Source organism: Dipodomys ordii, unplaced genomic scaffold (assembly GCF_000151885.1).
Source record: "Dipodomys ordii isolate 6190 unplaced genomic scaffold, Dord_2.0 Scaffold42, whole genome shotgun sequence".
Lineage (NCBI taxonomy): Eukaryota > Metazoa > Chordata > Mammalia > Rodentia > Heteromyidae > Dipodomys > Dipodomys ordii.
In genome coordinates, this window is record NW_012267258.1 from 6324927 (window position 1) to 6349100 (window position 24174).

The following is a 24174-nucleotide window of genomic DNA, read 5'->3' on the forward strand; positions in this document are numbered from 1 at the left end:
AGACACACATGTGCAAATGGAACCAAGTCGCTTGAGAGCATGGGTGGGGGGTGCATAGGTAGAAAAGGAGACAATGGAAGGGGTGAATCTGATCAAGATGCATTGTACTCATAAACTGACATGTTGAATTGAAACCCCTTTGGATAACTTTTTAAAAATAATAAAAATGAATTTAATAGAAACAATAATAATATGGCCAGGTAGCAGTGGCTTGAGCCTTTATTTCTAGCTATTCAGGAGGCTGAGATCAGAGATTCACATTTGAAAGAAGCCTGAGCAGCAAAGTCTGTGAAAATCTTTATTTCTAATTAACCAGCAGAGAAAGAAAGGATGAAATAAGAGAAGAGAGAGAAAAAAGAAAGAAAAGAAAGAAGGAAGAAAGAATAAATGAAAGTAAGAAACAAAGCAAAAAGCCAGAAGTGGAGCTCTGGTTCAAGTGGTAGAGTATCCACACAAAAGTATATATTTATATATGTACATATACATATATATGCACACATATATAGATACATTCTATGTATAGATATCTATTGATACCTATTTAGATATAGATTGCTATCTAGAGATAGCTAGATATCTATCAATACAGATCAAAAGAACTGAAGGCAGCAGTGTTACTCACAAGATGCTGTGTTGGAATTGAACTTTACAACTTGGAGGTGGAGGGGGGAGTTAGGAGGAAGGGATAGTGGGAGAGAAACAAAGGAGGGGGTAACAATGTTTGACAAGAATTATACTCATTATCCTGCTTATGTAACTGTAACTCCTCTGTACATCACCTTGACAATTAAATTAAACTAAATTGAAGAATGAAAGAGCTAAAGGACAGATCCTAAGCCCCAAGTTCAAACCCTGATTATAATGGCACAAAAAAGTAAAAGAAAAAGTAAAGAAGAAAAAGAAATTTGGAGAAGAATTATTGATTACCATTGTTTTCTCTTCTGAAAATAATATAATACTCAGGGTTCTTTTGTTGTCTTTTGTCTTAGCTGTACTGGAGTTTGAACTAAGGGGACCTTCTATTTGCTAGGCAGGTGCTCTGCCTTCAGAGCCATTGTTATTATTAACTCACATTTTCTGTTATATCCTAAAAGGCAACTTTAAAATATAATTTTTCCTTTTAGCAGGAAAAAAAAAGATATATCCTTGGAGGCTTATGCTTTTATCTTTAACTCTGTTCAATAATGGAACTACACTATCATCATCATATTTGGGTTATGCTGATTTTGTTACAGGGAATGTGAAATTAAACTAAAAATGTTAAGAGGGGTGCAGTTCTTTCAGATCGCTGTGGTGTGAGGGTCTGAATGGTGCACCCACCGTGTATTCTCACCATTCTCTTTCTTCACCTGCCCATTCAGCACCGAAGAGGGAAACATGTCCTTCATCTTTGACCTCCCCTCATTCATTGCCTTCTTTTGCTGATGATATCAAACTGTTAGAACATGTGAACCCAGCAACGACATGAGTAGACCCATTAAATGATAATTAGCCTTCTGTTATGCTTTCCATAAACACCTTGCACCATTAAAGCAGGAACTCCTTACTTGGAAAACTCAAGTTCAACTGGTTATTCATAAATATTTCTGCTGACATATTGGTGTTATCCACAGGGGAACAAAGTTGGTTCTTGAATGTACTTGCCAAAAGATCTTATACTGCTTTTTCTTTTTTTCACAAGTAGACTCCTCTTTTTATTGTTATTGTTACCTGTAATTTCAGTGTTTAGTCCACTAGTCCCAGTCTTCAAATGGGAATTTAGTAGCTGCTTTTTGTTCTAGATGGGAAAACAACTTGTATCTCTAGGCTAGTTTGTCCTGTGCTTTTTTATTTTTTATTCTGACAGCCTACCTATAACTTGTGGAGGATTTTGGCTGACAGCCAGAATCAGATCAGTCAGCTAGCACAGTTGTTTGGTTTGTGTGTATTCTCCAGTGTCTTCGCAGTTGAAATAAAATAAGTAACAAGTTTTCTATAGAGGAGACCACGATAGGCCAGAGATGTGGGAATATTTTATGTATTCAGTGCTCCTGATTTTACCCTCTTTTTGTATATTTGTGTTCTCTGTAAGGTATTTTGTGCAACTTTACAAGTGAGAATAGATTCTGGATGTAAAGCAAGAGTTGGTTTGAAGACTTCAAGTAGAAGAATACATACGTAATACTTGAGTTACACTAAGTAATGTCCATTTAGGTTTTGGTGTCAGTTTTGAACCATTTATTTAGCAAAATACTGTCCCAAAATATGTAGGCAGAGATTTTGATTGGTTTGACCAAAAAAAAAAAAAAAAAAAAAAAGCAGGTCTGAATTTCATCAAGCATTCATGAGGGAGAATGTATTGTCAGCAGCAGTAATTACAGCAGGTAATTGTGTCATTTACCCTGTTACAGACCACTGAATGTGATGGGCAAGGGACATACCAGCTGTCATTCCCTGTTAGTGCTCACGTTCTGGGATTTGCAGAATCACACTAGGGCTCACTCTTGGCTGAATGGAAGGAAAACAAAAATAACCCCAGATTGAATATGATTACAAGTTTATGGAGAGATTTTTTTAAAAGAAGAAAACCAGAAATGTACATTTCTGTAAGGTTGAAATGCAGTGTGGGTACCCCTTTGCTTCATGTTTGTTTTTAATGTTGTTTTTCTTCAAAACATGTTAGAAGCAGACTCTGGTGGCTCACACCTGTTATTCTAGTTATTCGGGAGACTTAGGATTACTGTTCAAAACCAACCAGGGAAGGAAAGTCCTTGAGACTCCTCGTAGACTTCTTTTTAAAAAGCTATACTGGAGCCAGGTGCTAGTGGCTCACACCTGTAATCCTGGCTACTCAGGAGACTGAGATCTGAGGATCAAGGTTCAAAGCCAGCCCGGGCAGGAAAGTCTGTGAGACTCTTATCTCCAATAAGCCACTCAGAAAACTGGATGTGGTGCTGTGGCTCAAGAGGTAGAGTGCTCGCCTTGAGCTGAAGAGCTGAGGGACAGTGCCCAGGCCCAGAGTTCAAGTTACACAACCAACAACAACAAAAAAAGCTATACTGAACTTTGTTTGGAATTATCTAAATGAATCAGGAAAAACCCAGAATCAGAGTTGTGACTCAAATGGTAGAACTCCAGACATGAGTGAAATAGCAAAGGACAATACTGAGTCCTGAGTTTGAGCTCTGGTACTGGCCACCCACCCCCACCCTACCACCCACCCCCCCACACACATGCACATGCACGCGTATGCATGTGTGCACACACATACACATAAGCAGAAGTAGCTTTTGGAATGTAAGTAAAGGTAACTAAGGCCCAGTTTTGCTTCTTTGTGAACATGAACTTGGATAATTCATTTAATCTGCCTAAGTGTCAGTGGATGCAATCCCTAAAGTCCAAATTCTTCTTGAAAATTTTTTTTTCTGTATCTTCACCATGAATAACTTCTCTTAGGTGCTATGAGATGTCATACAGCAGATAATATCTTTTTAGGTCCTTCCTTCCTCCCTCCCTCCTCCCCCCATCTTTAGATAGTTGTACAAATGGCTTTCAATTCAACTTGTGAGTTTATAAGTGCAGAGCATCTTGATCAATGCACCCCTCTCATCGTTCTCCCCCGTCTCTTCTAGCCCTATCCATCTCCTCCATTTTCCTGGTTCCATTGTCACATATATACATCAAATACTATGTATTCTCCCATCTTTTCTCTCTTCATTCATAGGAACAACTTCTCCTTCTCCTTCTTTTTTATGTCGGTCATGGGGCTTGAACTCTGGGCCTGGGCACTGTCCCTGAGCTCTTCAGCTCAAGGCTAGTGCTCTACTACTTGAGCCACAGTGCCACTTCCGGTTTCTGGTGGCTAATAAAAGTCTCACAGACTTTCCTGCCCAGGCTGGCTTTGAACCATGATCCTCAGATCTCAGCCTCCTGAGTAGACAGGATCATAGGCAAGAGCCACTGGTGCCTGGCTAGGAACTTCTTATAAACAACCTAGATGGAGTGTTTCTATCATTTGCCATATTGTACCAGACTGGTCCATTTTTTTCCTCTCTAATGGATGAAAACATTTAGTCAACAAACAAGTATGGAACACCCAATTCCAGTCAGATACACTTCCAAACACTTGGCATACAGCAAGGATGGAGGTCTCTGGAAGGTTCAGCAGTAATAAAAATGCTTGGCAGAGGGAGCATAGGGTTGTCTTGGATCTGTATCCATACACCAGATTTACTACTGCTTTTTCATAGATAGGCGGGAGGGCAGAAGTGTTGGTTGATCCATTATGGCAGGAAGAACTCGTCTTTCACCATTCTTTGATATTTTAATTGCCCTATAAAAACATATGACTGTACTTAGAAGTTTCTAACATAGAAGCAAAGGTTGGTAAGGAAACAGACAACTGGAAACCAGAATGTTCCATGCTCTGAAACAGGAAACCCTAAAGCCACCAAAGCATCTTAGACCAAGAGACTTGAGTCATGTTAAGTCATGAAAAATTTAATGAAAGAGATCTTTCCCACTCCCAAAATAAATGTGTGCTCTCAATGTATACTTTCCTTAACATTCTGGAGATACATGTGGCTGAGTCATCTTTTAGTGAATTCTGTTTCTCAAAAGTTTCAAATAATAATCCTTAAACTAAAGGATTGATCTCCCTAGATGAAAATGATGCTCATCACAGAACAGTGGTGATCATCGTTGAAAAAAATGTTGGTTCTCCTTGATTCTCATTTGGGCATCACCATTGATAAACTTCAGATCTTGGACTTTCAAGAATGGTCAGAAGGCAGGCATTGGCTCATACCTGTAATCCTAGCTACTCAGAAAGCTAAGATTTGAGGATCATAGTTCAAAACCAGCTTGGGCAGGAAACTTTGTGAGACTCTCATCTCCAGTAAACCACTCAGAAAACTGGAAGTAGTGCTGTGGCTCAAGTGGTAGAGCAGTAGGCTTGAGCTGAGGGACAGTGCCCAGGCCCAGAGTTCAAGACCCACAACTGACCAAAAAAAAAAAAAAAGAATGGTCAGGTTTCACTTTCAAATTAATCATTTATATTTAGTTTGTCATTGTGTCTCAGAGTACATAAGATTGAGAATGGGTGATGGAGAATGTGCAGACCCGGTTAGAAAGAGAAGTGGAACCATTACAGTCACCTTGATCTGCCATAGCGTTCAGGAAGTTGTTCTTTGATAAACAGGTCAAATTTCACTTCAGATCTGAGCAATAACCTGTATTGTTTCTGTTTTTACCCAGCTTTAGCTTAAAGAGATGCTCTGAGATAGGGAATGCATCTTGTCATTTCTAAGAAGATAGACATGCTTAAATAACATAGCACTAAACAAAATCCTTCAAGTACTAGGTCTTGGGCCCCAGAGGAAGAAGGCGGGCTGTTGGGAGGTGCTGGGTATAATTATAAATGGATGGAAAACATCAGTGAATACAGAAAGCAAGTGGTCTCCCCAGAGCAGAGCATTGCTGGTTGTAATGAAAACATTCGCCTTTGTTTAGGTGAATCTTTTTGTTTTTCAAGTTTTATGGTGACATTTTGGAAGAGTAAAGGAAAGCAGAATAAGTCCACTGGAGAGGGATAGAAGGGAAGTTTGAAGTTGGGAAGCAAGTGGAAAAAGCAGAGATGCCAGAAGGCACGTGCTGAAATGAGAAGGGAAAGCTAAGAAATTCAGAATCTGAGTCTATTATCCTTCGCTATTGTTCAACTGCTCTTAATCTACCTAGGCCTGGTCCTGTGGTTGAATTTCCCTTCACATCTAAGCAAAGACCTAATTGACAGCCCTGAAGCCACTGGTTTAAGGAGAAAAGATGAGCATGAGCTGAGAGGGAGAATTAGTTTGGTAGAAGTGAGGTGATATAATGTTCAGGAAAAATGATAAGTTGAGGAGTTAAAGCATTCCTCAACCTTCTAAAAATCTTCCATTGGAGCCAGGCTGGTCCTCACACCTACAATCCTAGGTACCCAGGAGGCTCAGATCTGAGGATTGAGGTTTGAAACCAGCTGGGGAGGAAAGTCCCTGAGACTCTTTTCTCCAGTATATCAGCGAGAAGCTGGAAATGGAGTTGTGACTCAAGTAGTAGAGTGCCAGCCTTGAGCAAAGAAAGCTAAGGGACAGATTTTGAGCCCTAGAACTTGCACAAAATATGCTTAAAAGAAAAAAAGCCTTCAATTGGTTTCTGTGGATGAGAATTCCCTTTTGTGAGGATGGATGAGAAAAGAGTTTCTGTACGTGAAGTAACCTCATCAAGTATAAGTGAGTGATTCAGAAAGAGGTGTGGAATAAAAGCTATTTCAAATTCTTGGAAAAACTACATAATATAAAATGAAGAGGCACTCCAATTACATTATCAAAAATAAAAAAAGAAAGAAAATCTCTCAATTTTAAGAGGGTAACTCAAAATAACACAAAAAGATTTTTCTGTATTCTGTCTCTGAACAACAGGGAAAAACAGTTTTTGCTACTCATTCAGTATGTGTATCTCCTATGTGTTTGTGTGTTTATTATCTATTTATTTATCTATCATCTGTTTATCATCTGTTATACATCTCCATCTATATCTAGGGCAGATAAATTATACATGCATACACATAAGCCCATAAACAGTATGTGTTCATACATTTCACACATATAACACATAAAGGGATGTGTTTGCATTATTATAGAGGCTGGACAATTATTCATGTCATGAAAACAAGTATTCTGGCTTAGTTGTTCTGTGACAATTGCGACTCTTACCTAAGCAAGGCAGATGTGACGTAAGCAACAATGATCCTCTAATATCAGTATCATTCCAAACAGATAGATTAAAGGATATTAAGATACTGTTATAAAAGTGAGAGAATGTTGTTGGGAGCTGCAGGCTGAGACCTGTAATCTTAGCTACTCAGCTGACTGAGATCTGAGCTCAGGGCAGTAAAGAACATAAGACACTTATCTCCAATTAACCACCAAAAAGCCAGAAGTAGAGCTGTGACTCCAGCCTTGAGCGAGCAAAGCTCAAGAATAGCTTCCATTCCCTGAGTTCAAACCCCATGACTGGCGCATGCATACACACACACACACACACACACACACAAAGAGAGAGAGAGACAGGGAGCGAGAAAGAAGGAAACAGAGAGAATCAAGTGTTCCCTAGTACAGTATATACTGAGGCATGAAATAAAAGCTACTTCTATGTGTGTCTTATGTTTCCTTAAGTATACTGATAATATATCTATCATTTGGAATAGAAATAGTATCATATCTCGAATTTTGCTGTGGTGGAAACTCAGGTACTAGGCCCTGTGAAGGAATTTTATAATGAACCCTATTTTAAAATAAGGTACTTGAATGAAGAAAGTAATTGAGTTTTATTTACTCCTTATTTACATTCCTCTGAAATCAGAAAAATATTGACTTTGTATAAAGGATTAGAGGTCAGCATAAAGTATCTGATTTAAGTGCAAAGTCCTCTAAGATTATTTATTATTTATTTATTTGTGCCAGGCCTGGGGCACCTGAGTTTTTCTTGCTCAAGGCTAATGCTCTACCACTTGATCCACAGCTCCACTTCCGACTTTTTGGTATTTAATTTGAGATAAGAGTCTCACAGACTTTCTTGCCTGAGCTGGATTTGAACTGTGATCCTCAGATCTCAGCTTCCTGAATAGCTAGGATTACAGGTGTGAGCCACTAGTGCCTGGATTCTTTCATGGGTTTTGAGTAAATGAAAAGAACTCCAGATGTAACATACTCCACCAGTGAGAAAAGTTGAATGCATGTGTATTGGAGCCTTACCACTCATCTACATTTATCAAGTGCTGAAGTGTATCAGGTGCTACGGCAGGAACTGAGGAGTCAAAGATCTATAATAAAATCTCTCTGACTCAAGAAGTGCACTGATTAAGGATGGGACAAATGAGGGAAGCCCCCGACAGCATGGTGAGGGCCGAATGAGCACTCATTCACGAAGCACTGCTGTGCCAGGATTATTCTCAGTGCTTTCCACACGCCACCTCATTTGTCTTTAGAATTCTGTCAAAAGCATTCTAACAACAGCTCTGATCGACAGATCTGAACTACAAAAAGTGTTTCTATTAATAAAAGCCCCTGGAGTAGGTGTCTCACACCTGTAATCCTAGAGACTCAGGAGACTGAGACCTGAGAGTCATGGTTTAGAGCTCACCTGGGCAGGAAAGTCCATGAGATTCTTACCTCCAGTTAAGTATCAAAAAGGTGGAAGTGGAAATGGGACTCAAGTGATAGATCACTAGCCTTCAGCAAAAAAAAAACAAAAAAAAAAGAAAACTCAGGGACAGTGCCTAGGCCCTGAGATCAAATCCCAGGACTGGTATACACACACACACACACACACACACACACACACACACACACAAGAATTCAATTGACAGCAGCAGTATTTGATCTGATTACAGGGGCTATTTCTCATCTTTATGTATCCTATTTGGTATACATGGTCATATTTTTTGCAACATAAATAGTTGTTTACTGAATATTACCCTACCACACTTGCTGGAGACTCACTACTTATTCACAGGCTACTTTTGCAGAAGAGGAAATAGTTTTAGAAAGATTAATTTCTCCAAGATCATAAAGCTGGGAAAAAGAAGAGCCATGATTTGAACTGAGGTAGGCTGGTGCCGGAGTCCTTTCTCCTGGCCTCTGTGGACTTTGGCTTTCACAGGCTCCAGTGGAATCAAGTACATGGCCCTGTGGTTTCCACAGGACACATCCAGATGAAACTGAACTTATCAAGAACAGTTTCTGGGGAGTATTGTGGGTAGGAGCAAGAGGTGAGAGCAGCATTAGGCAGAGAGATTAGACAACTTCCCGAGCAGAAAACACTCAATATGAAATCAAGGAAACATGTCAGATATGCAGGACTGAATAATGTTCTAGTCCTTGACCTGTAGCACACCCTCAGCAATTGATTTATTAATAAAGTGATGCAAAAGGCCGGTGAACAGCACAGTTTGGTGAAAACAAGGCTCACAATGAAAGTCTTGGTAAGTAGATAGTATCTCCGTGGTTGGTAAAAGCTATGACATTAGGGGTAGAGGGGGGGCTCAAATGGTAGAGTGTCTCTAGAAAATGACTTGAGTTCAAGCCTTGGACCCACAAAACAGAATGAAGAGAGGGAACAAGAGGATCGATTTGAAGAGAGAAGAGCTCTGAGTTGGAGGGCCAGTGACAGCAGTCTGGACAGCAAGAGACACGTAAGAGGTTGAAGGAATGAAATTGAGAACTGCCAACAAGTAGAATCCCAGTGGTTTGGTGTCTGAGATGTCGCCAATGAGAAGAGCTCCATGCTATACCTAAAGTCCCATTTTTGTTTTCTTTTAGGGTACTATAAGACAGATGAAATAGTTCATAGATACCAGCTCATTTCATATCATCAATACTCTTTGTGTTTGTGTGTGTGTGTGTGTGTGTGTGTGTGCATGTGCGTGCATGTGTGCGTGTGTGTGTGTGTGTGTCTCCATCCTGGGGCTTGAACTCTCAGGGCCTGGGAACTGTTCCTGAGCTTTTTTGCTCAAAGCTAACACACTACCACTTGAGCCATACGCTCCACTTCCAGCACTTTTTGGTGGTTAATTGGAGATTTGCCCTCTCAGGCTGTATTCAAACTGTGATCCTCAGATCTCAGCCTCTTGAATAGCTAGGATTACAGGCATGAGCCACCAGCCTAGAGCATATCATCAGCACTCTTATAGTTCAAAAATTCCTGATGTTATAAACATCAGATCATACATCTTTGGTATTTGAATTGTCCCAGAACCATGCAACAGAAACTCTCTTCTGTGAGAACAAAAGTAAAAAAAAGGTTTTTTGTTGTCCTGCAGTGTGTTCAAAGCTTAATTCATGGAACACACAAGGAAATTAAAAACAGGGTTTGGTCTGAAAATCAGAACTTAGATCTCTTTGAAAAGGACTGAAAGGTAGGGAGGAAATTTGAGGGTCTTTTTGTGATCAGGTTCTCGATCAAGTAAGGCTTAGTGAAGGAGGCTGAGTATAGCATTGAAAAGACTGGAAGAAAATCAAGCAGGCATGTCAGATTGAAGAACTCTGAACAAATTCCTAGTTGTCATGCAAACTGAAGAAGAATAAGAAATCGGGTTTGAATTGGTCTGGTCAATGAACAGAGAACTTGGATAGTGAACCAAATTGCCTGGGTGTTAAAAAAATGAGTTTGGGAGAGTTGGCTGCCAATATGGGTATTGAATTAGCTCAAAGCATATTTTTTTTTTGCAGTCACATTAGTAGCACTGCAAGTATAGTTCTTGTTGGAATTGTATTGTAGTTAGTACGTTTTTCCTGTCATAGAAAGTGAGTAAGGAAGGAAAGCATAAGAAATAAAGCAGATGCTTTTCCATCACTGTGATGTCAGGAATGCCTTCCTTCATTCCAAGACTGGAAGAAGTTATATTAACCAGAAAACAAATCCAAAATGAATTTGATTTCAGAAAAACGATGAAGAGAGCAAACCCAATCAAGCACTTAGACTTTCTCCACGGAATTAAAAGGCAAAAGGCAGGATATTACCTAATAAAAGCAAAAGTAATTTTCCTACTAAGGCAAGTAATAAATAGATACTATTTACTAAGCATCTTTTGTTTGCTGAGGTCTTAATATTCATCCTTGTAAGTTTGTCCTTTAAAATAGCACTGAATATGGGTTTGGGTTTCCCCATTTTATTTAATTCATTTACTTATTGGATATATTCATTTCTTGTGCCAATACTGGGACTTAAACTCAGGGCCTGGGCACTGTCCCCTAGCTTTTGCACTCAAAGCTGGTACTTTACCACTTGAGACACACCTCTACTTCTGGCTTTTTGGTGGTTAATTGCAATAAGAGTTTCACAGACTTTCCTGCCTGGGGTTGTGTTTGAACCATGATCCTCAGATCTCAGTTTCCTAAAGTGTGAGCTCCTGCTGCTTGGCTACCTCCCCATTTTAAACTTAGAAAGATCAGTTAGCTTTCATAGCATCACTCAACTAGGATAAAATGACATCTAAAACCAAGTGTTTCTAGAAATCAGAACATGTACTGTGTCACAGTGTTCCTGCTATTACGTACTCAAAAACGTGTATAATTTTCTCATTTTTTCTCCTGTGTCCTTCATATGTAGTTCTAGTCTTAGAATATTTAAGTAATCTAATGAATTGTAGCAGTGTCCCTCAAGAGTCACTGATCATGAGGACATAAATGTTTTGATTACAAGGATTTTTTACTGGTACTGGAGAGCACCAAGTCCCTTAAATATTTGTGGAGGGAGGGAGGGAAGGAAAGCTGGAAGGACGATGGGGAGAGAGGGAAGGAGGAAGGGAGTTTGCTTCTTTTTCATTTTTCCCCTTTCCCTTCTTTCCTTCATTTGTTCCTCCTTCCTTCTTTTCTTTGCCTCCTTTCCTTCCTTTCTTCCTTTTTTCCTCCTTTCCTCCTTCCCTCCATCCCTCCCTCCCTTCCTCTCCCTTCCTCTCTCTTCCTCCTCCTCTTTCTTCCCTCCCTCCTCTCCCTCCCTCTCTCCCATCCCCCTTCTCTTTCTCTCCTTCCTTCCTTTCTTCCTTCCTTCCTTCTTTGTTTCTCAGTATTTGGCTTTGAACTCAGGATCTTACACAGATAAGTGCTCTACCACTTAAGCCAGGTCCATAGCCCTTTTAGCTTTAGTTACTTTTTAAATAGGGTCTCACATTTATACCATGGCCAGCCTGAACCACACTCCTCTTACTTATGTTTGCTATGTAGCTGGGACAAGAGACATGCTCCATTATGTTAGGCTTTTTATTGGTTGAGAGGGACTAGAGGCACCAATAGGTGTCTTAATATTCCCCATATGAAAGAAGCAAATGAAAGTACAATGTTTTAATTGGCACTCTGTGGCACCCCTAACTCAATAAATGCAAAAAAAAAGCCATGTCAAATATTCTATTCTTCCTGAAGTCATTGGTTCCTCCCCAAATCAGAAATGACTTTCTTTCTTGACCTCTTGTGTCCTTCACTGAACAGTCCTGTTTTTCCTTTAGCATGTCTTGTAATGACAGCCATGTGCTAAAGACATTTATGTTTTTGCCTTACCTACACAACTAACTAAGCTTTTCTAAGGAGGCTACTGTTTATACTTTTAAAATTGTGTTAGTAAAGATACTGTACCGAGGGGTTGCAGTTACATAAGTTAGGTGGTGAGTACATTTCCTATCAAACATTGTTACCTACTTCTTCATTTTTCTCCCTTTATCTTCCCCCTTCCCCGCCCCCCCCAAGTTGTAAAGTTCATTTCCAATATTGTGTCTTCTATCATTGTTGCACTGGGTCATCCTTTGTCTTTATTTCGCCATTCTTTTTATTTCAGGAAGATTCTAATATATAATAGCCTTGAATAAAACGTATTTAATTGAATTTAAATGTAGATATATTTAGAAGAAAGTTTTGCTCTTTTTCAATATTTGCATCTTGTACAACACTGAAATTTTCCAATGGAAAAGGTTCCATTTTCTGTCTTTGTTGAAATTGTGGCTATGTGCATTGTATGAATTGTACGGTGGCTTTTTTTTTCTCTTGCCTCTTGATAGCAGATTCATACTGGAAATATCTCAATATGGACAGCAAATTTAATTTTTTTTGTCAGTCATGAGGCTTGAACTCAGGGCCTGGGCACTGTCCCTAAGCACTTTTGCTCAAGGCCTAGTGCTCTATCACTTTGAGCCACAGCTCTACTTCCAGTTTTCTGGTGGTTATTTGGAGTTAAGAGTCTCACAGACTTTCTTACCCAGGCTGGCTTTGAACCATGATCCTCAGATCTCAGCTAGGATTACAGGCGTGAACCCCCAATGGTGTCAAAATTAAAGTTTAAGTGAAGCCAAGCTATATATTATTGTGAGATGTTAACCTAACCAGTTTAGGAGTTAATCAGTGAAAAAAAAGTATTACTGTTCTGTATAGAATCTGCATTTAGAAAATCCTCATGTGTACATTAGTATTACTTTCTTCTTCCACTGGAGAAATTGTACTGCATTGAGCCTGGTTGCTCTACAAAGTCTGTTTTATGTTGTGTGTAGTGTCAAAGCAAAGAACACGTCATACAGACAGCAAATCTTTGCTAGCTATTCTGTGAGATTATAGATTGTATATATAATATACTACAGTGGCTAACACCTAAATTTCTTCTGCTTCACAGTGATGAATGATGACATGTCCTTTCTTTCTGTTTCTTTATCTTCCCCATTTTATTTAAAATTCAAAAGTTCAAATTTATGGATTGAACAAATGATTAAATTTTGTTAAAAACAGTCATGTTCCTAACATCTTTAATGAAGAAGATTTAGGAAGAGGACATTTTTGGTGACAATCTTAGTTGATTTGAGTTATTGTATTTCTGAGACAATGAAATCTTTACCAGGGCTTTGCACTCTTGTTTGGCTTTTTTGCTCAAGACTGGCGCTTTATTACTTGAGCCACACCTCCAGTTTAAGTTTTTGGTGGTTAATTGAAGATTAGAATCTCTTGGATTTGTCTGCCTGGGTGGGGCTTGAACTCTGGGCCTGGGCATTGTCCCTGAGCCCTTCAGCTCAAGGCAAGTGTTCTACCACTTCTGGTGGTGAATTAGAGATAAGAATATGGTGGACTCTCCTGCCCAGGCAGGCTTTGAACCGTGATCCTCAGATCTCAGCCTCCTGAGCAGCTAGGATGACAGGCATGAGCCACCAGCATCTGGCCTCTGAGCTTCTTTTGCTCAAGGGTAGCACTCTACCACTTTGAGCCATAGCACCACTTCTGACCTTTTCTGTTTATATGGTACTAAGGAATTGGACCTAGAGCTTCATGCTTGGTAGACAAGCACTCTTCCCAGCCTGGGCAGGCTTTTTGAACTATCATCCTCAGATATCAGCCTCCTGAGTTGATAGGATTACAGATGTGAGCTATGACTCCTGGCTGAATTAGATATTCTGAACAGCAGATCTCAGGATCTACTTTTCATTATATGTGAAATAAACCTTGGACTTCATTCGTTAGTATTTCCTGACATGCTCTTCTTGAACAGTGGGACATACTATTATTTAAATTTTATCTTAGAATTACCATCCTTATTTAAATGTACTTGTTAAAAAGAAAGTAATAAAAATGAGGATGTCGAATAATGGGCTGGTGACATTGTCCCCCGGGATATGAATCAAAGGAAAGGTACGAAATAGACCTGTGTTCAGAATTGGATATGGAACTGCTTTATAAACTACTAGCTCATTTGTATCTTGTTATAGGAAAGATTAGCAAATTAAAGTTAATGTGTCTGTGAGCTTAAAGAAAAACTTAAAGGCTTTTTCTAAAGTCACTCTTTATTATATAGTTGATTGTGTTGTTGTTCTGGTTCTGCGGCTTGTACTCAGGGCCTGGATGCTGCCCTTGAGTTTATGTGCTCAGGGCTAGCACTCTACCATTTGAGCCACACATCCACTTCCAACTTTTTTGGTGGTTAATTAGAGGTAAGAGTCTCCAGACTTTTCCTGACTTGGCTGGTTTTGAACTTCAGTCCTTAGATCTCAGCCTCCTGAGTAGTAGGATTAAAGGTGTGAGCTACAGGTCCAGGGCTTCAGTTGAATGTTATGATACAACTAAAACCAATTTTGATTCATGTAGTGTGAAAAAACTTTATCGTGTTAATGTAACAGATTTAATATTTCCTGCTTTCAAAATGTGCCTTGCTATCTCAGTTAACATTTTCAATATATCTCCAACCACCCAGGTACTAGTAGCTCACACCTGTAATTCTAACTACTTTGGAGGCAGAGAGAGGAAGACTTATGATTCAAAACCAACCTAAGCAACAAAGGTCCATGACAGTCCATCTCCAATTAACCATCATAAAACTGTACTGAAGGTGTAGTCTAAGTAGTAGAGCACCAACTTTGAGCAAGAAAACTAAGCTAGAAAAGAAGACCCTTCCTTCAAGCCCCAGAATTTATAATAAATAAATGTAAGTGAATGAATGAATGAATAAATAAAGATCCAGAACTGTTTAATCATAAACACCACCATAGTAATATCTGCTGAGATCTACAGTTAAACAAATATTGATTCCTGCACGATGGCAAAAGTTCTTATCTGGATTCAGTTTTTCATTTCATCACTGTATCATTTATTCAAGAGTCATTCCTTATATAGGAAAGTGAAATATAAGGAAAACTCACTGTTACTGCTTCAAATCTCAGTTTGTGGCTAGGCACAGAGGCTCATGCTTGTAATCTTGAGCTACTTATAAGGTGGAGATAGAAGGATAAGCCTTGGCAAAAAACAAAAAATAGGGAGAATTTATCTCAGTTTAACAAATGGGTCATGGTAGTACTACCTATAATCTCAGTTAAATAGGAAGCAGATTTACGAAGACACAGGTCAGAGGCTGGCTGAGCCAAAAAAAAGTCAATAAATAAGTCAGAGACATTATCTGAAAAATAAACTAAAGCAGAAATGGATGAGGCACAGCTCAAGTGGTGGAGTGCTTGTGTAGTGAGCATGAGACCCTGAGTTCAAACCTCAGCACCATCAAAACAAAATGAAAATCAACAACAACAACAAAAATTACAGACCATCATTGGGCTTGAAGTTGGGAGACCAAGAGAAGTAGCTAGGTATGAATAACAATAAGAATAATAGCATCTCACCTGTAATCCTAGCTACTCAGGAGGCCGAGATCTCAGAATCAACGGTTTGAAGCCAGCCTGGGCAGGAAAGTCCATGAAACTCTTGTCTCCAATAAACCACCAAAAAGCCAGCAGTAGAGCTATAACTGAAGTGGTAGAGAATACGCTTGAAGAATAAATGCTCAGGGAAAGTTTCCCAGGCTCTAAGTTCAAGCCCCAGGAGTGGTACAAACAAAACAAAACAAGAACAAAAATATAGACAAGCATAACGTGGCACAGGATTCTAGGACAAACCCAGTATCCTATAATTCTGCCAGAGGAAATTAAGGTATTCCCAGCAAAGACCTGACATTTTATATAATCTTCCAAGATGGAAAGCATTTTCCAGGAGAACATGAAGTGAGACACTTCAGGCGCAGAAAACAGTTACATGAAAAGACCTGGGTGCAATTAAGAGCCAGAAAACTGTCTGCCTTTGTATGGCTTCGGAGCTCCATCCCTCATTCCAGTCACTAGAAATAAAGAACAAGGAAATAAACCAGGTCTTAGGTGCGATCATGATTTCACATTCATTGAATCTTACCACACTAGGTGCCAAGCCTCGTCTTGTTATGCCCTTCCACTACTTAGTGAGTATGTTCTAATTAAGAAGACAACCAAGACAGGGATGAAAACAACATCAAATCGATCGGCTTCTGCCGCCAAAGGGCCCGTGGCTGTCCTCATAGGGATTTATGGATTAACTATAGCATTTTTGAGTTGCACTGGGAAGAAAATTGGCAGCTGGTAGAAACTACAGAGGGCAGATTTATTTTGCTTCAGGCAGCAGAATCCAACTGGGCAGCTGGGCTGCCCATTCTTGTGCCTCTGAATTTTGTGGTATTCTCAGCCCAGCTCCGACTGGGACAGCCAGATATAAACCAGGTGAATGTAGAAAATCATGACATATTTAGATACTATAAAGAGTAGGGTAGAATTTTGTGCATTGTTGTCTAATTCAGTGAGCAATTTAGAAAATAAGATAGCCATTCATGTAATTTCCATACTTTTATGTGAGGTGTGTGGCACACACCTGTAATCCTAGCTTCTTAGGAGGCTGCTCATAGTTCAAAACCAGCCCATTCATACATAGTCATTTGTATGACTATGTATGTATAAAAGTATATGTATATATATATATATATGCATACATATATATATATAGGTAATGTAACCCAGGACATTCTTTTTTTTATCAGTTGTCTTCAATTATTTTAGTCTAATGACAACTATATGTTCCATTGGCAATGTTTGTAAAGTAACAGATAAATTAATAATATAATATCCTGAGTATAGAGCTCTAAAATGAATAGCACACTTTATTTTTGCCTTCAGAATTTACAACCTATAGTATTAATAGCTCAAACAATGTAAGTTATTAATATATATATTTAATTTTGGGTCAACTAAGTCTTGGGTAAAAGACTGACTAATAACTAATGCCACCTTAGGAATTTCATCTAATCTGTGTGCATTTCCTTATATACTTGATTTCTTGCTCATCTTGACTTGATGTTAGATTCCCCCACTTCCCCGCCATGTCAACTGTATTTGTTACTAATGTTTGTATTTTTACTGAACATTAGACTTCTTCAGTTTCTCAAAATTCCTGGGAACTTGGGCAGGCTATATAAATACTCTGAACAACTAAGGACTTGTCTTTAAAATGATGACAATGAGCAAGGTGCCAGTGGCTCACACCTATAATCCTAGCTACTCAGGAGACTGAGATTTGAGAATTGTGGTTCAAGGCCAGCCTGGGCAGGAAAGTACAAGAGACATTTAATCTCCAATTAATGACCAAAAATGGTGGAAGTGGGGGTATGACTTAAGTTGTAGAGCACCAGACTTGAGCAGAAAAGCTAAAGGACAGCACCAGGCTAAGTTCAAGCCCCAATTATGGCAACAAGAAGGAATAGAATAAAAAGAATGATAATAAGACAGGCTCCCTGTTTTTTTTTTTTGTCGGTCGTGGGGCTTGAACTCTGGGCCTGGGCGCTGTCCCTCAGCTCTTCAGCTCAAGGCGAGCGCTCTACCACTTGAGCTACAGAGCCACTTCCGGTTTTCTGGTGGTTTATTGGAGATAGGAGTCTCACGGTCTCTCCTGCCCGGGCTGGCTTTGAACCGCAATCCTCAGTTCTCAGCCTCCTGAGTAGCTAGGATTACAGGCGTGAGCCACCAGCACCCGGCTCCCTGTCTTTTATAGAGGTGTGGGACCAAATGTTTTAGTGCTTTCAAATCTATTAAGTTATCAGCAGCTGAAAGAGGCATTTTATTGGTTGATTATTTTAATATTAGAATTTGTACATATTCTAAAGGCACGTTTGTCTGATTAAGTAGATGTGTGATTCGTTCTTTGCAGAGAGAGAGAACTCACCAAGGAGGTTAAATAGTCCAACAATTTGCATAAGCATCTTCATCTCTCCAAGTTTGGAAGCAGGTGTTAATGGCACCCATAGCCCAGAACTTTGGCACCATTCTCCTGCAGGTCAGGACTCAGGAGCAATGCAGTTTCACATCCTTACCTGTCACCTGTTATATGTATCTGTAGTTAGGTGGAAGATTTCATTCACAAGAAAGATTTCTCATATGTTTGCCACAGAGCCTCTACATAGCAGACTTTCACATCTACTGAGAATTTCACCCTGATTCCTTTCTTTTATTTCATTTGTCGACTATTTCTCTAAACTCTTTGCAGCGAATGACTTTTGAAATGTAAACTATGTGTATACTTTTAGAGGGAGTATATAATACTTCAAAACTGGAGGTCTCCTTAGTTTATATTTCATATAAGGTATAGCTGATAATAATTAAGGTTCAGGTGCAGTTTAAAATACAGTGTCTTCAGAGCTGGGTGCTATAACCCTAGCTCCTCAGGAGGCTGAGATCTGAGAATCTGAAGTTCGAAGCCAACTTGGACAGGAAAGTCTTGGAGAGACTTACCTCCAGTTAGCTACCAAAACAAAACAAAAACAAACACAGAACTGAAAGTGTGGCTCAAGTGGTAGAGCTCCAGCCTTAGCACAAAAGGTTAGGGCCTTTAGTTCAAGCCCCAGTAAGGGCACAAAAAAATAAAGTAAAATTATACACACATATATATATACATATATATATATGTATATATATATATATATATTCTACGAAAATGTATCTTTGAGTAACAGAATTGTATTCCTCCTTTCAGAACACGATGAGTGCCTCACGAACCAGCACAGCTGTGATGAAAATGCTTTGTGCTTCAACACTGTTGGAGGACACAACTGTGTGTGCAAGCCCGGCTACATGGGAAACGGAACCATCTGCAAAGGTAAAGGCTTCGGTGCCACGCCTCTTTCCTTCTGTGTGATGCAGCCCAGCTCCACTCCACTCCATCCCTTCTCGTCAGTGCTCTGTAGCTTCTAGACATTCAGTGATAGAGCTGTCCCACATGGCTCTCTGTTCTTGAGGAAGACCTACTTTATTGTAATGCTCTTGTATCCAAACAGTTCAGTTCCTTTACCCTCAACTCAGCCTAAGTGGTTTACATCTTCTTCTCTAACCAGCAGTTCCATAACAGTATTCTAAATATGTATGTCATGAACTACTCCATTTTAATTTTATTTTAAGTTTTTATACTTTTGGTTAGTACTGGAGCTGAACTCAAGGCCTGGGCTTTCATCTTTAGTTCTTTCACTCATGGTTATAACACTCTTAACACTTGAGCCAGACCTGCATTTCTGCCTTTTGGGTGATTAATTGGAGAGAAAAGTCTCTTGGACTTCCCTGCCTGGGCTGGCTTTGAACTGTGATCCTCGGAACTCTACCTCCTCAGTAGCTAGAATGACAGGCATGAACACCAGCACTGAGTTCACTTTTGAATTTGTAAACTTCAACGTTTTATTGACTAACTCCAACTTCTCTTTCCACCTTCCAATTTTAATTCTTAATTTTGTCTTTCAAAACTTCCTTTCCATCCAGTTTGCCAGTATTCTAACTTCAATTGTTTCTTTTTGAGTCCAAGTATGAATTTATCATGATAACTGTGTTTCTGGCACATTCATTACCATCAAACGTACTGAAATGCTTCCCTTTCAGATCAGCTTACAGTGTTGCTTTTATTTTGCTTTGTTTTTTTTCTTAGCTGTTTCTCATGAGCTTCTGTCACCGTAAAAGATTAATGAACTTTGAGTCTTGAGACTTTATATATTATCACTTATATATTAAAGTTTTCTAGTTGATAATTCTTTTAAGTGTCTTCATGAACTGAGGTTTCTCATTTCCATCAGTAGATGTCCCAATTGTAGGTCGCTGCCATCTATGAAACTATTTTCCTTACTCCACTGGTTTGTTTCTTTATGTAACTTTACCTACTACTTCACAATGGAGCTGTAATTTCACTCTTGGAAATGCTTCCAAATCCCTTAAAAGAAGCTCCTATTCTTTATTACACCATATGATTTGTCTAATTTAGTTTTAAAGCTGCCCATCCCTTAATTGTGTCCTTCATCTTAGAGTTCAATGATACAGATGTACGATGATACTATCTCTGTAGGAAGTAGGAAACATGACAGAACCGTTGCCATTGCAGTGGCTGGAGAGTTCAGGGCATAGTGACTGGTCCATACAATTGGTTGGAGCCAGATGTGTGAAGGTCAGAGGATTAACTTTGGTTTTCAACATGGCATGTAAATCTATCAGGCAGATGTTCATTAGTCAGGCTTACTCATTTTGATTCCCAAATCCCATAAGGATTTTCTTGGAAAAACTAGACAGATAGTGTAACAAAACCCGCAGGATTTCCTTCAAAGCATCTGGATGTTCTAAGAGTCTGTTGGGGTTTAAAAAATATCATCTAGGAACCCTACTGGTTCTTTCTCTCATTTCTGGATGGTTCAGATTCCTAGCTGATGTGAGGGGTCAAGTTTAGAGCAAAAAGAACTCTTGAAATTATGAGCAGATAATTATGACAGATAATTCTGTCATATTTCAAGGGAGGAGAACTTTCAAGCCTCTGAGAAATTATTTGTGAAAGTTAGGATTACAAGTACCTGAATAAAGCCTCTCCGATTTCTGTGTTTGTATCTCTGCTGGGAATGGGAATTAAGCTGAGAGATAAGTAGCTTAGATACATGATGCAAATCACCAAGTTCTGTAGTGATTCAACAAGCTTGCAAAATACTACAGAGATAGACACATGGGCTGGCAGATGTGTTTTTTATTATTTATGAAATGTAAATGCTAACTTCATTTGCAAGTTCTTTGTTGAACCGTGTATGTTTTGAGGTGTGTGTTGTGTGTGTGTGTGTGTGTGTGTGTGTTGGTTCTGAGGCTTGAACTCAGGGCCTGGGCTCTGTCCCTGAGTTTTTGTGCCTGAGACTAGCACTCTACCACTTGAACCACAGCTCTCTGGCTTTTTGGTGGTTAAGTAAAGATAAGTATCTCTGGGACATTCTTGCTTGGGCTGGCTTTGAGCTGGGATCCTTAGATCTCAACCTCCTGAGTAGCTAGGATTACAGATGTGAGCCACAGGTGCCCAGCTCCAAGAGTGCTTTTATATAGGATGGAGTCAGACTTAAGATGCAGGACCAACAGAGACAAATGGCTTCTTTGTGCTCATTCCTTTACCGCTCAACAATAATTTCAAATTCCTCTATTTTACCACCCTAAGAAAGTATATGCCATGATTTCCCTTATTTGCAATAACTAGTATATATCTGAGACAAGCAGAAAAGGTCAGATAAGTTGATGCTAGGGAAATGAACCCAAAGATAAGGACTCAAATGTTTTTTCTTTCTATTGTTTCTAACATATTTATAAGATGATTTGTTTGTTGCTTTGTATGTCTCTCCCCGATGGTATAACCCTGCTTTCACTGTATTTGATGTTGGTATAATTTGTGAGGGGAAGGGAAAAAACATAAATAGGGATACAGGTGGACCCATTGCAACAATGAGATGTACAAGATGTTATGTCAGAAAATGAACTTTACAACTTTGGTGTGAGGGGAGGATGGGGAGGACTGGGGAGGATGATGGGAAGGGATGGGAAGGGGAAACAAAGGAGGAGGCAACAATGCTTGATAAGAAATGTACTCATTACCTTGCTCATGTAATTGTAACCCCTCTGTATGGTATTTTCAGAATAAAAAAAAAGAGAAGAAAAAAGAAAGTATATGCCAGATAATTCCAGGAAACATCTCAAAAACCTAGAGAAAACTTTTTAAAATTAAATTTAACTTTACTGTAAAGGTGATGTAGGGAGGGGTTACAGTTACATAATTAAAGTAATGAGTACCTCTCTTGTCCAACAATGAGTCAGTGCCTAGAAAGAGCAGAGCTAGTTCATTCATAGGCCTGGCCAAGCTGAGAACACGACTCCTGTTCCTCACAGACCTAAACACAAAGCTGGAATGGGAAGAGAGGCAGATAAGGAAGCTCACACTCACCCCCATCTTGTTTCTACCTTCTCAGGTTTTTCTCATCTGTCTAGTTTTTCTCTTTTCTAGGCTACTTTTAAGGCAGCACATCCCAAAATAGCACCCTTAGAATGGTTAAGGTCTTAGATCTTTTTCCTACTTCTTTTCCAGCTCACTTTGATGCATCAACCTATATTCTATGTCTTGACCAGTCCTTATCAGAGCAATGTCAGCCTTCCTAAAGACTATTACAATGACTACATCTTATTATTGGATAGGTTTTTAAAAACTATTTCCACTGGATTTATTTATTCCTAGGACACATTTTATTAAGTATTAGTATTATGGTTTAGCAGATCATTTATCAGAACAAAAAAAATTGCAATTTATTAAACAAAGGTACACATCATTTGAAAACTTAAATGCATTCATTATCTCTAATTATATTAAAGCTTACCATGCTGTCTTCTGTTGTATTAGCAAATGGATTGCATACTGTATCACTACTTTATAACAAGATTCTAGTTTAAATAAAAAAAATTTAGAGAGAGATATGTACAAGATGATAAGGTAGTTCTATACTTAATGTTTTGTGTTGTGGGAAAATCGAGGACATTTATTTTTTAAACAATTGAGGCATTACATTGTTTTAAAGAAGACAGTTTAATTTTTAGAGATGTAGACTAAAATGTGAGTGAGATGACATTATGTCTCAATTATGTCAAAATAACATGGAAATTATAGCAAGTTGATGGCTGTGTGTAACAAGAATGATCTAATCTGTTCATTAATAATACTTGGTCTTGAGTGTGCAAATTTTGTCACAGTGTTTGGTATAGTTATACGTGAGTTCAAAATTCTCTATTTTCAAAATTATTTGTAGATAATACAATTTTTTGTTATGAGACTATTTTCCACTGATACTAGGTTTATTTTTATTCTATGGATATCCAAAAATAAGACTAATGGGTAGTTTTAAGGCACTCAGTCTGGCTTCACACTACTTGAAAAATGGGGGCATTTAATATTTACCACTTCAACCGATGTTAGAAATAGCCAGAGCCTCATGAGAGGCATCATTTCCTATTCCTGGTTTCATGCTGTAGATCGTGTCTTGTGGTCAAAGGTCACTGCTAATGTCTAGGCTTATTTTACAGCTAAATTTAGCTGTACACCTGTGCTGGTACTACTGGGGCTTGAACTCAGGATCTGGGCTCTGTCCTTTAGCTTTTTTGCCTGAGGCTGAAGCTTTACTATTTGAGCCATACTTCCACTTCCAATATTTTGCTAGCTAATTGGAGTTAAAAGTCTCACAAACTTTCCTGTCCAGGCTGGCTTTGAACCCTGATCCTCAGATCTCAGTCTCCTGATTAGCTAGGATTACAGACATGAGCCAACAGAGACTAGCTCTACAGTTGAATATTTATTATGAGATGCAATCTGAATTAATAACTGTCATATTCTCCAATTTTTTGTTAAAAGAAATCTTAATATTTTGTTTTACTGGTGAAACATTTCTTATTTATTCTTATTATTTTTTAAGTAGTAGTACAGAGAAGTTTTAATTCATCATGTCAGTGAAATAAAATGCATCCTCATCAATGTCATTCTTTTCACCAGTCTTGTTCAGAATCATTTCTTTAATATGGTAAAGAGTATTGTTTTGGCCAGGACCCCGGGGCTCATACCTGTAATCCAAACTTCTCAGGAGGCTGAGAGCTGAGGATTGTGATTCAAAGGATAGTCCATGAGATTCTTATCTCCAGTTAACTACCAGAAAACCCAGAAATGGATATGTGGTGGCTCACGTGGTAGAGGGACAGCACCCAAGCCCTGGATTCAAGCCCCAAGTCAGGCACAAAAAGAAGAGAGAGAGAGACAGAGAGAGAGAGAGAGACAGAGAGAGAGAGAGAGAGAGAGGGAGAGAGAGAGGGAGAGAGAGAGAGAGAAACTGTTTTGAAAATCAGATTGGAGTTTCTTACATATATAGAAAATATCATATGAGAATGAAATGATAATACCTTTTATTATTCAATATCCACATCTCCAAGGGAGATAAAGCAAAGCTGGGCTTGGAGATTATGTACTCTTTACTTCTTAAGTCCTCAAAGCTTAT

The 24174-nt window shown here is 39.0% G+C and overlaps 1 protein-coding gene across 4 annotated transcripts in view; it reads left to right on the forward strand.

Moving 5' to 3' along the window:
- Nucleotides 1–24174, forward strand: part of Nell2 (neural EGFL like 2) — a 318903-nt gene that overhangs the window by 221873 nt on the left and 72856 nt on the right. For all 4 annotated transcript variants that reach the window (XM_013018840.1, XM_013018838.1, XM_013018839.1 and 1 more), the window contains exon 15: nucleotides 18849–18971. In XM_013018840.1, the coding sequence (XP_012874294.1) occupies nucleotides 18849–18971 (123 nt within the window). The remainder of the gene's footprint in view (nucleotides 1–18848; nucleotides 18972–24174) is intronic.